Below are 16,811 nucleotides of genomic sequence, written 5' to 3'. Positions count from 1 at the left end.
CCATGCCTTTCCTTCAAGTAAATAGCTGCTCGCTTGGCAGATTTAGTGGTCTCTAAAGCATCCTTGTGACCCTAACCCTAACAGACAACATTTCCTGCTGTATTCTCTTCATTCACACTCTCATTGTCAACTAGCTGTTACTGTCTAAGCATACCAAACCCTCAGTCAGTCTAGCAAATGATGCATCAGTGATGGCGTGTGTGTGTGTGTGTGTGTGTGTGTGTGTGTGTGGGGGGGGGGGTTAAAGTCATGAGGAATGGCTATGGCTCCCCCCCCCCCCCCCCTTCATCTACCCACTATTTTCCCTCGTTTCCATTCATCCATATGTGTCCGTCCAACCATCTGTCCAGCCATCAGTCAGTCTGTGTCACCAGGGGCGGGTGCTTCTGTACTCCTGCTTCTGTCTCACCCACTGGGCCGTACAGCGACTCTCTCCCACGGTCCAGGACCATCCTCCTCTCCCTCGCTCCCTCTCAGCATCCAACGTCCCCTTCTGGCCCACCTCCACACCACCACCACCACCACCTCCTCCTCCTCCTCCTCCCCCTCTTCCTACCCTCCCAGGTGGCCATGGCTCATCCTCCACCCCGAGCCTCTCCTCCAGCACCCTGGTCTCGGTCTCTGCCGCTCGGTCTGGTTGTCTGGCCACTACGGGGGTCTGGCTGCGGAGAGACTCCTTCCTGGATACGGGCAGAGGTGGGAGGGAGAGGGGCTGGGGGAGAGGCGGGAGGGAGAAGGGCTGGGCCTGGGACCTAGGAAGGGACAGAGAGAGAGATGGGAGAGACACAGGGTATATGATAAGGGGTTATAGAAAAGAGATAAACAAAAATGAGGAAAAAACTGTATAACGTAGGGATGCGGATTTGCGTGGCAGAAGGGGTTAAGTTCTATTTTCGCACCCCAGAAAACCACCGAAAAACTCCACTTCTACAATTCCATGTTACTTTTCTTGCTTTCAGTCTGATCAACCCACCCTACTGTGAGAAAGAAAGTATCCATGACGTGCCTATGTGAGGGGGAATTACCCATCCTTAATGGCACATGTGATATACTGTAGCAAACCTGTCTGTGTCTGTATGTCCCAGTGCGTCTGCCTGTCCCCCTTTGTCAGTCTCTTTGTCTCTGAGTACTGGTCTCAAACCTGAAGAGGCACACAGCACTAACAGGTAAGACACAGACTATACCACACAGTCCCTGGGCCCGCTGTACCTGTATTGTGCACTGGGAAACGTCGTTTTTCAGTGGCTACTTGTGGAGAACTTGAAAGGTCCGTTAAGCCTCTCACAGCACTTTACCTGGCAGTTTGAAGGTGTTCTGCTGTCTCTCCAACAGCAGCCCAAACCCTCTGCTGTTGATGTGGCGACTGTAGAGGTTGCCCCTGGCAACCAGGCCCTGTTGGCTACCATAGCAATGGAAGAAGGCAGAGAGGATAGCAAGCAAGAGAAACGGTATGGGAAAGAGACAGAGGACATAGGACACAAGAGAACAGGGCACAGGAAGGAGGAAGAGAGAATGAGGAGGAGGGTGTAAGTGGGAGAGGAGAGAGAGAGAAAGAGAGAGAAAGTAGAAGTAGGATAGTACAGAGAAAAGACAAGTGCAGCAAAAGGCCAAAGGAAACAGAAACAGAAACAGACACAGAATTGAACAAAGGGGAAACAAAAACCAAATGAAAACATAATTAGCAAACAAAGGCAAAATGGAACACTTGGAAAAACAATAATTGATAACAAAAAATACAAATCAAATCAATGTGAACGGATGTGTGCAATGTGAACGGAAGGAAAATGAACAGACCAATGTTGGAATTTGGGGAGAAGTAGGGGGCCAGTGTAAACCCTGTTTGTTGTGTGGACCTTGTATAAAGTTAAATGAACTTTCAGAATGGTTATGGGTGCGAAGTCATGAAGACAAAACGCCATAAATAACCTTAAGGTGTGTGATAATATGCCTACACACACACACACACACACACACACACACACTACATCATCCAAATATTGATAACACCTGTGAAAGAAGATTGTGGGTTTAAAGGTATTTAAACTACTGATAATGGAAAAAACAAGTTACCCTAAGGTGTAACACGTGAACAGAATGCAATCTCACTTTTCCAGTTTTGGTGGAGATAGTTTAATAATGGCTTCTAAAAAAAACAAGGCAAGGATAAGTTACAGCATCGTATTCCCCCCCCCCCCCCCCTTAATCAGACAAGTACAGGAAAGGTTTAGAAAGTTCTAAAGGAGGGAGCCAAGTTGTTTTTTTTTCATCCTTCTCCATGTCCTCAGCCACAAATCATTCAAATAATACTATACTCCCTTTCCACGGCAGACAGATACGCTAACTAACCACCGCCCTTCCTTTAAAGGAAGAAACAAGAGCCGGATTCACTGAGTGGTCAACGGAGGCCCATCTGAGATCGATTAAGGGAACTGTCGACATGTTACGGATGCAGAGAAAGAGATAGAGGTAGGTAGAGGCAGACAGAGGACGATGAAAGGGGGTGTGTGAGGAAGAAGGATGGGGGAGGAGGGGGGAGGGAGAGAGAGAGAGAGAGAGAGAGAGAGAGAGAATGAGTAGATTGAATTTGAGAGGAGAGTGATCAAATCAGACAGAAAGTGGGGTAGGGTTTCCAACGTACACAGAAGGTAGAGATAGAAGAGGAGAGACAGAGAAAGAAAGAAAGAAAGAAAGAAAGAAAGAAAGAAAGAAAGAAAGAAAGAAAGAAAGAGAAAGAAAGAAATACTGTTTAGAAAGGCGGCCACAAAGACAGCAGTGGTCAACACAGGACAATCAGGTGGGAGAGAGAGCGAGGGAAGCTGGGATCAGAGGAATAAGAGTCTGCAGAGCCTTTGCACACAACACAATAACCCTCCTAATGGCAGGAATGTAGCCGCTCTCTGCCAAGCCTACCGATCTGGCACCATTACATACCCTCTGCCTAGCATAGCGTACAGCCAACCGACCCACGGTAGGCTCCCCGACCCATAGTAGGCTATACTACTAGTGTGAGGTTGGGAAAGAGTGCAGAGTGATAGAGGTTTTGGAGGTCCCCATTACCTGGTGCGCTTTGCCCTGCAGTTGTCGATGAGCGGGGAGTGGGGGGTCTGGCCCCTGTAGCCCCCAGGGGCAGGAACTGGGGCCGGGGCGGGCCGCGGGGGGAGCCTGCTGGGGGAGGACCCCTCGCTGAGGGAGCGCGAGCATTGGGAGGATACCACCCGTGGGGGAGAGAGGGGGGGAGCCACGGGGCGAACAAAAGGCCAGGGGAGAACCCTCCGCTCCTCGCGCACAGCTGGACGAGAGACAACGGACAAGGGTGGAGGGGGCGGGGGCCAGGCGGGGGATGGGGGAGGGGGACACACACACACACAAAGACAATTGTCAAAATAGAGTACTGATGCGTTTCTCACGATATCGCTCCAGCTCACTCATTACAGTGTTTCACTACTGCCCTCGCAGAGAGCCCCCTTGCCTATGATTATTCATACATGAGATACATACATACAGACTAATACTGCTGCTACACTGAAGCAAAGGACATCAATCAGGCAACTGCCGAGTGACACGAGATTCAGCTGGATACGGAGGTCCTACAGGAGGGATCCTTTTATTGCTGAAGTACGGTGGAGATATGGCAGCGTGAGCTAAATTGACTGAACTGCAGCCAGTGTCTTGGCTGGCGAAAAACAAAGAGACATGTTTTCACTGCTCGATGTGCTTTGTCTTGCAAAAACAGTGGGACTGACTGAATTAATGTACTGTATCCAAGGTATCTGGTGTTTTAAGCTCTTTCACAGACAACTGTCTGTAAGTGAACTATAAATATCACCACGATATCCGGTAAGAACGAATATCGGCCCAATCCTATCCGACGGTGCACTATGTGACATTTGACCAGTGTCAGCTGTGCATCTGTCTGTTTACAAAGCGGCTCCCAGTGCTTCTCATCCTAGCGAATGGCTCTGTGTCTCTCTGACTAAACTGAGGTAATCAGGCGGAATAGCTGCCACACTGACGCCTTTCATACCAAATGTCCTACAGCCCTCTGTCCACAATAGCTGCAACGAAGTGGCAAATCGTTCTAAAACTAATGATGTCTAGTCTAGCAAAAACATGAGCAAGAGTTTGTTTGTTCTATACAATACCTAGATTGTGTATTGGGAGTACAATGTGATATACAGTATGCCAGTTAGAGTTTGTGATGAACACTCATCGTAGGTTATGCTTCTATGTATCCTGTGCTCAAGTTCATCTGAGGCTCACCCTCTCTCTCCGTTAGCGAATACGGCTTGATCTCTCCGTCCGGCTTTTTTGGGGGAACCTTTCGGAACTGGGCCGCTGTTAAAAGAGAAAGAGGTTAGGACGTGACGGGGCTCGGTACCGGGGGAGAGGGTCATGTGCATTCTCTCTCACCTTACCCTGAGTAGGCCAACATACACACAACTGAGAGTAATGCAACTTACTGCACATATAGAACCCAAATATTCCGGAACAAATGTCTTTGTCCGTGAATACAGGGTTGGGCGTGAGGTTAACTTGCCTTTATCAAAACTGACAAGGCCCTGATGGAGGCCAGAGGAACAAGCAGCTTCATTATTATCAGTGGCACAGTGCAGGGACATTTGTTAGGGGTTGTGTCTATAGTATCTTAGGGAACAGCCTGGTACCTGGCAGGGAGACTAGGTCCGATATATGATATGAGAGGCCTATAGGATATACAATATATTGGACCTAGACGGGAGAAAAGCGAGCAGTGACACAAGGGGAGGTAACTGAGAGAGGAGAGGATCTCCACAGAATGAAAGAGAAAAGAGAGAGAGAGAGAGAGAGAGAGAGAGAGAGAGAAAGAACAAGGGGAAAAAGGGACCCTGGTATTAAGAACTAAACAAGAAGAGGGAGAGTGGATGCAAGGAGAAAGGAAGAAAAGAAAAAGAGATTGAGAGTCCTTACAAAAAGCCGTACATTCCCTGATCCGTCAGAGGAGAGGGAGGCGAGCCTGGGAGAGTTTGGTGAAACAAAAGCGTTTGGAACCGGAATAACAGCAAATCAGCTCTGAAGAGTGCCACTTTACAAAACAGCACATTCCAGGGTTACAGTGTCTCTACAAATGTGTATTTACTGAGGGTGGAATTCTAGGACCTGGAGAGTTTTTGTAGCTCACTCATGTTAGTTTAACTAAATCGTATATATACAGTACAGCACTTGCAATTTACCTCATCTAATACTCTACCAAGACATGCAAAGCATGCTTTTGGAACTGAACACGTTGTACGAGAACATGCTTGTCTTGACACTATGCCTTAATCATCCAATTATAACAAAACAACGATTGGGTTACATATTTGTGGTTGGTATGATATTTTGTTTGCTTAGAGATGGTGTGGAGACGCTACCTCCTGTCAGAAACTGACAGAGTGATGTAATGTATCTAGGCTAAACCCCAGCTGCAAAAACAAGGATTTCTTTTCTTTTTTTAAGAACTTAGGCAGCCCACTCTGTGTTAGGACTGACATGAGCAGGCACCTGTGAGGGCGGGGACACCCACGCTTGCCCAAAACCTGCTCCTCTTACCACGGAAATACAAAAACTAAACAGTTACACAACCCAGCACTGAAACACAACAAAACATAAAACAGAACATGAGACGGCACGGTGCTGAAACATTACCTGATCGGTTCAGGAAGAAGCCATCAAACACCACAAAGTTATTGACCTAGAGAACGGTGAGACAAGGGGAGAGGGAAGGAAGGGGGGGAGAGAGAGAGAGAGAGAGAGCGAGAGATGGCAAAAAAGGCAATCATCTCAGGTAATGACACAACTTTGATAGATGATCATGTCCATGGGGGAAGATTGTGTGTGAGTAATGTATTTAGCGGTTTTCACAATCGTTAACCTTCAGAGGCCAACCTGATGAGTAAGGTGTGAAGTTATGTCATTATGGAGAGAACTGTGGTATTGGCAACAAGTGACTCATGATGACCTCCAACCGCCACTATACTCACCTTAGAAACACCTTCATGAACAAGTATGATAACACTTAATTATACTCATTATATTAACGCTTAGTGTAGGCAGCATATCGTTTGTTTCACAAACCAATGTGATATTTTGAGCTTCTGTGAACTGTTTTCCTATCAGATTCAACCTACATTTAAAAAATCTGTATATTTACAGATTTTATTACATTTTAAGTGTTGGTATGGTGATGTCTCTGCATGTCTTTTCGACAGGCCTGCTTCATTCTGGAACTTAGAACTATTTTGTGTAAATTTCAAATGTATATAGCTCATTTCTAAGACTCAAAGAGTCTTTACAAAAGAAGTGAGCGGAATCCTCTGGGGATCTGACAAACTTCACAGAGCCAAATAACCTGACTTATGATGGTAGGATTGTCTCAGAGACTGTCTTGGAGTTAGTTTTTCTCAGGGGACACACAGAAAAATATTTTTTTATTAGATAAAAACCTTTTATCTAACAGTATCATCCTGCTTCCTTTTGATATGACTCATATGATAATTGCACCATGCCGTCATGCTTGTTATATTTAGACTCATCTCTGTCCCACAATTTGTTTATTATCGTTTGCTATCTATTTTCATTATCTTAGGGTTTAGCGTCAGACACGTGATCTTCAAAGTCAACACATACACACACTGACAATACAATGTTGTGACATATACTAAGACAATGTTGTGATACATTCAGAGAAGCTAGTTCAAGTCCAACGTGAGAAGGCAGTTTAACATACCTGAGGCACACTGCCTTTCAGACAATAATGCTTGTCTAGGAAAGACAGGAATTTAGGGGAGGGTCTGTCGTAAGCCAACTCGAGAGGCTCCACTAGTTTGTGCTGCATGAAAAGGATAATATATAGGAATTATTACAACACGTCCCTACATCCAAACAGACATTTTCAAATACCCTTCCTCAAACACTCTTTAACCTCAAACAACTTCATTCCAAACAGACATATCGACCACATTCCACTCTGCAGAGCCATGTGTCCATTCCTGCTCCCGGATCAAGGTGTGTCTCACCTGCAGCATGAAATCAAAGAGTTCAAGCCCATAGCCGTGTCTCTGCAAGTTATCTGTGATGTAAAAGTCCAACACACAGAGAGGCTCTGTCTCTACATGCGCCCCTCGCTGGTCCTGAGGAGACATTACAACCAAGGGTCATTATATTGAGCGACATACAAAGGTTTGCATACATTGGCATTGATAATCAATAATCGAAAGAAACTTTCACACATATATATATATATACTGCAACTGCAATAGACGCATTATGGGAATGCAAAAGTAAAGGAGAGGGACTCACAAGCAGAAATAACTTCTTATAGCCGACCTTCAGGAACCCCACTGCTACTCCCTTTCCTCTGTGTGTGGGAGAGAGACAGGGAGGCAGAGCAGAGGAGTGAGGGCAGTCAAGCTGCTACTAACTTTCCTCTTGCATGCAACCAAAAAGGGAGGCTCAAGTCACAAATGATTGACCTGGTAGTTTTCCATTTGAGTGATTTATAAAAACAAGTGTAGATTACAGGGCCACAGTTTACTGCCCGACCTCCGGTCTCATCACAGTGACCAGAAGGAAAGCATTCTGAGTGACAGTGGACATGCCGAGGTGGCCCAGAAGAAGAGCTTTTAATAGGATGAGAAAGAGTGAGTTCTTGAACGACCACCAATGAGAGGCTAGAAACAGATCGATTTGCATGGGCATTCTGGGATCAGGAATGAGGAGGAGGTACCCATTGCTTTCTCCATCCTTCAGCAGGTAGAGATGGTGCCTGTTGGACTGAAGCTTTGATGCACTTGTGATCGGTGCTGTCAAATGTTGGGCCTGTGGAGATCAAATACACAAAGTTGGTCAGTGAGTCAAACAGTGTATGCTGTTTGCAGTGCAGCTACTCACAACTAAAGAGTAAGGGAGACCCACACCCTACATTGGCCTAACTCGTTACCCAACACATATTTCATCACACACAGACACAGACACAGACACAGACACAGACACACACACACACACACACACACACACCTTGGAAGATGATAATCTAACTTCATGAATTCCAATTAGGTAATTGAAAAAAGGGCATGCATTTTCAATGATATATTAATAAATTATTTATCAATAATTACATGTATGAGGTATACTGTATGTTCCAATGGTCAGCAACTCAAGTGTGTGGGTTTGAAAACACTTCCTGAATTGAAAAATAATTCAACCCAACCCTGGATGTTATCAATAGACACACAGACACAGACACAGACACACAGACACACACACAGACACACCTTGGCAGATGCTTTTCCAAGTTCATCAATAACTGTGGCAATGTGGAGTTGAGGATCTGGCCTATAAGGGGAAGAGAAAGAATCATTACATCACTGCACAATGTAACAGAAAATAAAAAGTGAATCAATCAATACTGTCATTTGTTTTCATCAAGTATAGTCCCAGTAACCACTGCTTACATCCGAAAGACATAAAGAATATAACTGCATCAGCATCCTGTTTGACATCATGGAGTGAAAAGGATTAGCTTAGTGGTTATGGATGGGACATTAGTAGGCTGACTGACGTCATGCATTAGTAGGCTGACTGACGTCATGCAAGCCACTGGCTGTCAGTAACAGGGTGGAGGCTGTCACCTTTTTATTTGTTTTCATGTTGGAATGAAAGGACATGCTGCTACTTAAAGTTGTCATGCATGATCCTGATAACACACATATCATTCCCATGATTTAACATCTTATCTTAATTAACACTGGAACAAATTTAAAATGTGGTTGGTGTCAGTGCTTTTACACAAACAAAAAAAACGTGTTGCTTTCTTTTTTGTTGCTGTTTTTACAACTCATAGGTCCAATAGCAATGTGTCTGATGATTATTATGTGCAATGTCTTGACTTCTGTGTGGAAACGTCTGTGTCCTTTTTTATTATTCATTTGTTTAATTATTACTTTTTTGTATGTCTGTATGTTTGTATGTAATGTTTTTCTTGTATGTTCCCCAGGCCGGGTACTGCAGACGGAAAATTAACAGTACAAATCTGGTACAACCATTAATAATCTAATAACAACGCATCTTTTCTCAAGTGTACTGAGACTTGTTTTGTTGTACATTGTCCCTGCTCAAATAAACTTAATAACCATAATAATAATAATCATGCAGTAGGCCTACCACACTACTCTGCATGTTAATTAGCTAATAGCTGCCAGAATAGTAAATCAAATGTATGCTACTGCTGTACTGTACCTTCCCAGCGATTTTCGACCTGCGTTTAGGTTTTGATCCAAAACTGTGACTCTTTCAGGGAGAAGATGATTTATATCAAATTGGAATTCCATATTACTTGAGGCGACTAACTAGCTAACACAATTATAATAAGCAATATTTCTCTGCTCCTGCAGGTGTGACTAGTCTGTGGCTAACGTGCTAGGCTAGCTAACTTAGCCTATTTATATGCTAAAACAATGGCAACAGCAAACCAGTTAGCTACTAGCAACATCAAGACAGCGGCAACATCAGCTGGCCACTGAATACGCACTGCATTGGCAAAATAATCAGTCACTAAATCATTTTTTCTATTGTTAGTAGAAAAGCTACATTAACAAGCTAGCTACAGTCAGTATAAAAGGGTTGGCCATGCACTATTGTGTCTGTCTGTTGTGAGTCACTCCCTCGGTAACCCCAAACCATAGTACAACGACAAAACACGACTATATCTTATGTAAATGCACATTGTGGGCACATTTTCAGTTTTTCATAAACCCTTCTCCATTACAACAACTACCAAAATTAGTAGCAAAATATATCTAAAGACAACGTATATCATAAATGACTGCAAAGCGCTCCACTCTAAGCTTGAAAATCATCGTGTGTACTTTTACGTTACTTTACGGTAATAAGTACCCCGCTCCCTGACTGTACATTGAATTACAGTACCGCTGTTAGGAGCGTTGAGCAGCTCTATCTCCATAGGTGCCTCGTTTAAAGTCCTCTGAACGAGCCAGGGATGGTGCGGGATTGCTTTTATGGATTAGAAGGCACTCAGACACCCACAATATGTGAGTGCCTTGAGCTTAAGCTAAAATATAACTTCACTGCTTTGTGCCAATAGCTCATGGCATGTCCATGTCAGTCAAACCCACTCAATGTGGCAAAAGAGATGAAAAGTAGGCTACATTATCATGCCATATTACCCAGGGAGGGAACATTCCAATCCAAAGACATAAAAGATCAGTCTCCTATGTATGCGCTCCATGTTTCTGCGCTTGAATAGGTTATCCCCTCTGTTGTGACCACATGGTGGGGCTACAAGCAGAAACGTTGTTGGGTCATTGATCGCCTATGTGTGTCTGACATGACCAGACTAGACAGACAAGGTCATTGACGACAAATCAAAGTTGGTCCTTTCAAGACTCATTCTGTGACTTAATCTCAGTCATCGTTGACAATATCTATCTATATCACTTAAATGTTTAATGTTAGTAAGACTACACTTTTCCAATATTGCTATCTGTCTTTTCATTACAGTGTCTCAATAGGATATGACTGAATTTGATTAAATCTATGTGTATTCTAAATTCAAACCACCAAAGATCATTGATAAGACACACAGCAGTGCAGTGGTTACTTGTGTGCAGCAGTAGCTGCAGTATCAGCAGGGCAGGAAGCCACATGTTTATCTTTTAGTCAGAGGTTTGAATTCCCCCCTTCCGACCTGCAACCTGACAGTTTCATACACCTCCACACCTTTATTTGTCTCCCTCCATTCTCCCTTACTCCCTCTCTCTCTCCCTCCCTCCCCCTCTCTCTCTCTCAAAGGCACAGTCATTAGTCATATTGATTAACCCTATGGTGCTGAGCATATAGGACAGGAAATGATAATTAATAATTAATTATATTTACACAACACTGGCATTTCACTGGCAAAGCACATTCCAAACAAGCCAACCCTATGTGAGTGACTTCATATTCAAATGTATTTTTAGCTTTTTAATTTCCCTCTGAAACTGCCTTTAGTTTCAGTCCATTTCCACTTCCCCCCTGAAGTTTGACTTCCTTCACTGGTCTTTTCCAAGGAGAGTGACTTTCATGTGATATTGAAAATAAGGGCGATCCTCTCTTAGCTCATTCAAAGGGCACAGTTCAAAGAGCTCAAGAAAAAGCCTACAGATTGATACATGAGAAACCCCAGAGAATTCCATCTCACCTGACAAAGTTGGTTGACTTCAAGACAAATTCTGAAATCATTTGGTTTGTGAAATAGAGTGGAAATAGTGATATGAAGTCACTCAGGTGATAGCATAAGTTGAATCATCAAAGCAAGTATCGACAGTATCTAGGTAAAAACCTGGTGCTTCCCCATGTGTGGCTGACTGAATCAACCTTTTAAGTGTGAAAAACCCTTGTCTCTTTCGACTGAAGCCCACCTCTGTTCACTTACATTCCATCCGCCCTGTGGTCTTGATGTGGTCGGCATTTTACACAGTAGTGCGACGAATTATGTTTAATCCCCCTTCCACTTCACTGGAAGTGAAACTATATGACGTGTGTTTACACTTGTTGTTGGGGCCCCTCAATATCTCTGCATCCAACCAATGATAAGTAAAGCATGGAGGGAGAGCCAGGACCTAAAGAGGTGTGGGGGGGGGTCATCAGTCCTTTTCTCATCAACCTTTTCTCACCCGAACCCACAAGGAGAGTTTTTGTTGACATCTTTCCATCTGCTCGTAATAGAAATGAATGATTCTTTTCCACCTAAACCTCCCTCAGAGGAAGGAAATTCTATCCCAAAATAGTTCCCCGTCTCATTCACTTTCTCTGAATGAGATGTCAAGTGTAATATATGGCATGTTTATTCATCCCTTACCTTTCAGTGTTCCACTTGGAGAAAGGCTGCATTAGATTTACATGGACAGAGAGGATCATGGAAATGATTGTGACATGTACACATTTGATGAGAGAGATGTGTGCATGTGTGTGCGTGTGTGCGTGTGTGCATGTGCGTGTGTGCGTCCGTGTGTCTGTGTGTGAGTGTGTGAGTGTGTGAGTGTGTGTGGGTCCTCTCATTTGTTACTCACACTGTCACCATTTGTGTTATCCAGACAGGAACTGTTGCTATGACAAAGTGTTACTGCAATGTGGCTTGTCCTAACCACGACCCGTCTCTCAGCATACGTGTAAACTAACCAAAGCCAACACAAACTTATTGAAAGTCAGTACACATAATTATTTATCATGTCCCCTAGTTTGATATCATTTCAATCTAATACTGTATCTATGATTTTGTTCATACAATATAATTGTATTATAATATAATTCCATTATAATTCCATACTACATAAATGACTACTAATCAGCTATTGAATTTGTAAGCTTGTGGTTATGGGTATCATATGTGGGATTATATCCTGTTTCCATCCTCAATGTAGCATAATTTTTTAGTTCTCCATTACCACGTCATTATACCATTCATATTCAAATATTCTGACCTGAGGACATTGACATTAAACAAAGCTGTCTATCGATACCGTTCAGGGTTCATGAAGTGAGATTACATACTGTGTATCAAATCAATATACTCATTAATATACTCAGAACCTCTCACATTTGGTTTATGGAAATAGGTAATGATAGTGTTATTATCTATAACACTTGCCAAACACAGACTCATGGTGACAGTATCCATGTGGAACAAATGCCATCTTCTTAATTCCTCATCTGAGTAACTGTCTGAGTATCAATAGTAGAGATCATCAGAAGAGATAATGCACGATCATCATCAGTCATCCTTGTTGTTACAGAAGTATTTACGTTGTTATGGTGTTCTTTGAATACTAGACTGAATGATCAGAGTTGGTCATTTTAACCAAAACAGAAATAGAACAGATTGCACCATACCATTCTGCAAAAAGCGGTGATAAATCTTTAAAGTAATGTAAAATATAGGTTTTGTATATTTATTCAGGCTAGTTTCTTATATTGCTTTTAATTAGTTGTGTTACCCCCATCATTGCAGAAATATACTTCCATTGTATTGCAATACATGCAATATGTTGTTTCACGTTGAATTTCGACGTTATATTGCTCATGCCATATAATCCATCAATGTACATGTGGCCCAACATTTGACATGTTTGCTTGGGAGAATTTACAGCGCAAAATGTTACACTGACATACAAGTAATCTGCTTTTAAGCATTAAAGTGTGGAGATGTGGAGATGTCATACAATATATTGCACAGTGGATCGATGTAGGTTTATTTGTGGAAAACTCATTTTCATGGAACAAACATTTTGGACTTGAAAAGTAGACAAGAAAATCCCATGAAGATGTAAGGAGGGAAAGGAAAGCAAATGAAGGAGGAACGTAAAGACGAAGCAACTGTAGAGAGATGTTGGTGCTGCTGTTACAGAAAGGAATGGAATAGTTGTGGTTTGTAGGTTTTGATGAGAATCTCTCTCTCTCTCTCTCTCTCTCTCTTTCTCTCTCTCTCTCTCTGTGGTGTGTGTGTACGTGTGTGTTTGTGTGTGGGCGTTTTACCCAAGAGTGAAAACTTGATGGGTTCTACCAGTCACCACTGCCCATGCCCCTTCCCCAATTATCCATTCACTCAAACTGAATGACAACTCAGAGTTTCCAAAAAAAGAATGATATAAAAAGAGCTGTACATGGAGTATCAGTCAATCAAGCAAAGCAACAGAGAAGAAACAGTACCTCCAAAACATAGTCAACCTCCAGTAAGACTGTGTGAGCTTCATACAGAGAGTATTAAACTTGAATACTGCAAAGACTAGCGATTGACATTTGATCGTGAGGTTAGTCTTGGATACTGTTTGCTACATTGACAAGGACAAGAAGGCACTAGTTAGAACATTATACAATGGGACTTGACCACAACGTTGTATTGGACATGGAGAGGGGCCCTGTGAGCCCCGCAGAGGTGACCGTGGTACGGGAACAATCCACACACACCAACCGGTGGAGACTGTGTGGTTCACTGCTGGCAATGGCACTGTGTGTCTCTGCTGCCCTCTTCTTTACCTTGCACGCCAAGAAACAAGATCAAACCGAGGAAGCAGACGGTGAGTTCACTTCCTTTGTCTTTGTAGGTCGAAATGCTTTTGGTGTTTTGGTTTTACGACACCATGTCTACTCTACTCCCTTGACTGCTACTGTGCTGCTGTAGAGAACCTGCTTGTACCAAAGCAGAATGCATGATAGAGTGTCTTCTGAGCTGATGTCACAGTTTCTAATTCTCTGTCTTCTTGACTCCACAGACATTCGGCATACGTTAAGACAAATCTCTGGAAACGCAAAGGGAAGTGCTGCCATTCATTTAGAAGGTAAGAAACAGACAAAGACTCCATATACTGTATTCATATTCATTCTCCATATCAGAATCATTACAGCTGCACTGGGAAATTAACTTGTCTGGCATATGCACGATAAATCAGCATTCAAGAAAGTAAATGTGTGTTTGTTCTGTACATCAAATGTACACTTTACTCAACTGTAAATCAAGCAATTTTGACACACTGAATTAGACACAATCTCCATCTCTCCAAATGAAACTGTTCATTTAGAACTAGACTCAATAGAGAAGGTGCTTTGAAGTCCTCAGACAAACATCACATCACTGATTTATGTAAATACTGCACAACATCTCTGTATCTCTGAGATTTACTTCTGCCCTTGTTAACCTCTATCTCTCTTTCTCTCTTTCGGTCTGCCTTCCCTCTAGGTGTTTATAACTCTGACTACTCAGAAACCTCTGTGGAGTGGAGAGATAATGTGGACCAGGGCTTCTCACAGGGGGGGCTGAAACTTGAAAACAACGAGATTGTGATCCCTCGGTCAGGCTTGTACTTCGTCTACAGCCAGGCCTCATTCCGCGTCAGCTGCCAGGCCGACCCCAAGCACCCGGGCAAGATGGTCCACCTGAGCCACACCGTCCAGCGATGGTCCAAAACCTATGGCATTGGGAGCGGCAAGAGTGATGAATATCAGACGCTGCTCAAATCCGTACGCACCGCCTGTGAGAAGATGCCCAGCAGCAACGGAGAGAGCAAAGGCCCATGGTTCAGTGTAGTGTCCATGGGAGCAGTGTTCAACCTGAAGGAGGGAGACAAGCTGAAGACCGTAACGCCCCATCGGCTTAGGTCCGACCTGGAGGATGACTCTGGGAAGACCTTCTTTGGTGTGTTCGCCTTGTGAGGGCATCACAGTGACTGACAATAGGGAGAAATTGTGAGAAGGAGCTCCATACAGTAATTATGTATTATTACATAAGTAATTACTATGTACTATGTCCATCCTACCATGTTACTGTTAGGACCTTATGCTGTACTACGATTCTCAGCACAGAAACAAACTGCACTATTTCCTACTGTGATGCTGTCGGAATTCTGACATTATGATTGTATTCCCTACCTGTATGTACTGTGTGTCACTACGGCCTGACAATCTTCGATTTTTGCGAGGCAACTCTAGTTAATGATTGACCATGAATGTATAACTTTTGTTTTTCATAAATGTGTAGATAACCTATTTATTATATTATTTAATTGCATTTTACTTTTTTATTACGAGACTTAAAATTGTAATGTCATTGATTGTGAATGTAGTTGTTTTTGTTAATGTCTACATCATATATTTATTATGTTATTTATTATATTATTTAATTGCATTTTATATATATAGTGGATATTGATCTTGATATTTATTGCAGAGTTTATTTAATTGTATTTATTTATTTATTTAACTATTCTTAACTATGCAAGTTGAAAACCTGCTCACATTTACAATTGTGGAGTTCAACTGTGTGCTGTTCCATTGTCTCAGTTGTTGCAAACTGAATATCAATAAAATGTTAAAAAGGACAAAACATTTTTTTCAAATGATTATAAAAAGTTTATTCATACAAGGTGTCCCAATGAGACCAATGTCTCTTGTTCAGGTGAGACCTGCTTACATTAAAATACATTACATTATATTAGCCTACTTCAAACAGTAGAGTATGTTTTGAGTACGTTTTGAAGGTCATTGCAGGTACTCGGGCACAACAACTAAAGGCCAGTTTACCCAGCTCAGACGAAACATGTGGAACTCTAAGGGATACAATATTCTCCCAGCTGCCTCGTTGATACAATGTTTGAATATTTCAAAACAACTGATGCCATCAACACAAATTAGTGACCCTCATCTGAGTAACTGTCTCCCAAAGATAGGTTTATTTTCCATTGATAGTGTAGAGTATTAATAGAGTACAGTTGAGATAATCAGTAAAGATAGTGGATAGTCAGCATTAGTCATCCTTGTCATTAGGTATGTAATATTTTGACATTGTCCTGGTGTTCTTTGAATACTACACTGAATGACTAGAGTTGCTCAACAAAACTGAATTAGAGCAGATGTTACTACACTGAGAAATGTGGTCATAAATAATTTCAATGAATGTAAAATATATTTTTCAGGCCAGTTTCTTATATATATTATATTTCATCAATTTGCATGAATGCAGTGGGGAAATTAGCATTTAATGTAGCTCAGGGATTGAAATATTTAGAGAAAGGGAAGATGGTGGCTTTACGATTGGTGAAGACTCCACCCCTGTGCGCTTGGATAGCAACCATGACTCATGCCTCTTTATGTTTGATACCATTTCTCATTCCATCCATTAATTACAATGACTCAGTCCTCTGATTTCTACCTCCACCAGCCTCTCCTGAGCCTCACTTTCGTCATGTTTGCTTGTAAGAATTTACAGTACAAAATGTTACACCAACATACAAGTAATCTGCTTT

The 16,811-nt window shown here is 42.5% G+C and overlaps 2 protein-coding genes across 3 annotated transcripts; one reads left to right on the top strand and one right to left on the bottom strand.

Annotated features, from left to right (window-relative positions):
• Positions 1-236: 236 nt before the first annotated feature.
• atat1 (alpha tubulin acetyltransferase 1) lies at positions 237-9,633 on the bottom strand. 2 transcript variants are annotated; one of them, XM_083685173.1, is made up of 12 exons: positions 9,256-9,633; positions 8,292-8,352; positions 7,745-7,836; positions 7,318-7,375; positions 7,035-7,148; positions 6,746-6,847; positions 5,665-5,710; positions 4,948-4,993; positions 4,261-4,335; positions 3,058-3,289; positions 1,296-1,399; positions 237-752 (listed from the first exon to the last, which is right to left on the bottom strand). In XM_083685173.1, the coding sequence occupies exons 1-12, from the start codon at positions 9,345-9,347 to the stop codon at positions 368-370; spliced, it is 1,407 nt and encodes a 468-aa protein (XP_083541299.1). In that variant the 5' UTR covers positions 9,348-9,633; the 3' UTR covers positions 237-367. The 2 variants fall into 2 exon arrangements, with proteins under 2 accessions (XP_083541299.1, XP_083541298.1); XM_083685172.1 differs by lacking the exon at positions 4,948-4,993 and adding an exon at positions 1,063-1,141.
• A 4,255-nt stretch (positions 9,634-13,888) lies between these two features.
• LOC310815318 (tumor necrosis factor-like) lies at positions 13,889-15,222 on the top strand (the record flags this gene model as incomplete). The annotated part of the gene is made up of 3 exons (XM_083685052.1): positions 13,889-14,090; positions 14,286-14,351; positions 14,750-15,222. The coding sequence occupies 3 exons, from the start codon at positions 13,889-13,891 to the stop codon at positions 15,220-15,222; spliced, it is 741 nt and encodes a 246-aa protein (XP_083541178.1).
• Between the last annotated feature and the right edge of the window lie 1,589 nt (positions 15,223-16,811).

The sequence above is a fragment of the Argentina silus genome (genome assembly GCF_951799395.1).
Source record: "Argentina silus genome assembly, chromosome: 14".
Taxonomy (NCBI): Eukaryota; Metazoa; Chordata; class Actinopteri; order Argentiniformes; family Argentinidae; genus Argentina; species Argentina silus.
Note: the sequence above shows the minus strand (reverse complement) of the source record. Positions and strands in the feature narration are given on the sequence as shown.

Bases quoted from the DNA above. Each gene is read 5' to 3' on its own strand.
- atat1 (XM_083685172.1), bottom strand. From the start codon at position 9,347: ATGGAATTCCAATTTGATATAAATCATCTTCTCCCTGAAAGAGTCACA. The intron at 8,353-9,255 runs GTACAGTACAGC...TTCCCCTTATAG, and splicing joins GGTCGAAAATCGCTGGGAAG to GCCAGATCCTCAACTCCACA. The intron at 753-1,062 runs GTTTGCTACAGT...GTCCCTTCCTAG, and splicing joins GGACATACAGACACAGACAG to GTCCCAGGCCCAGCCCTTCT.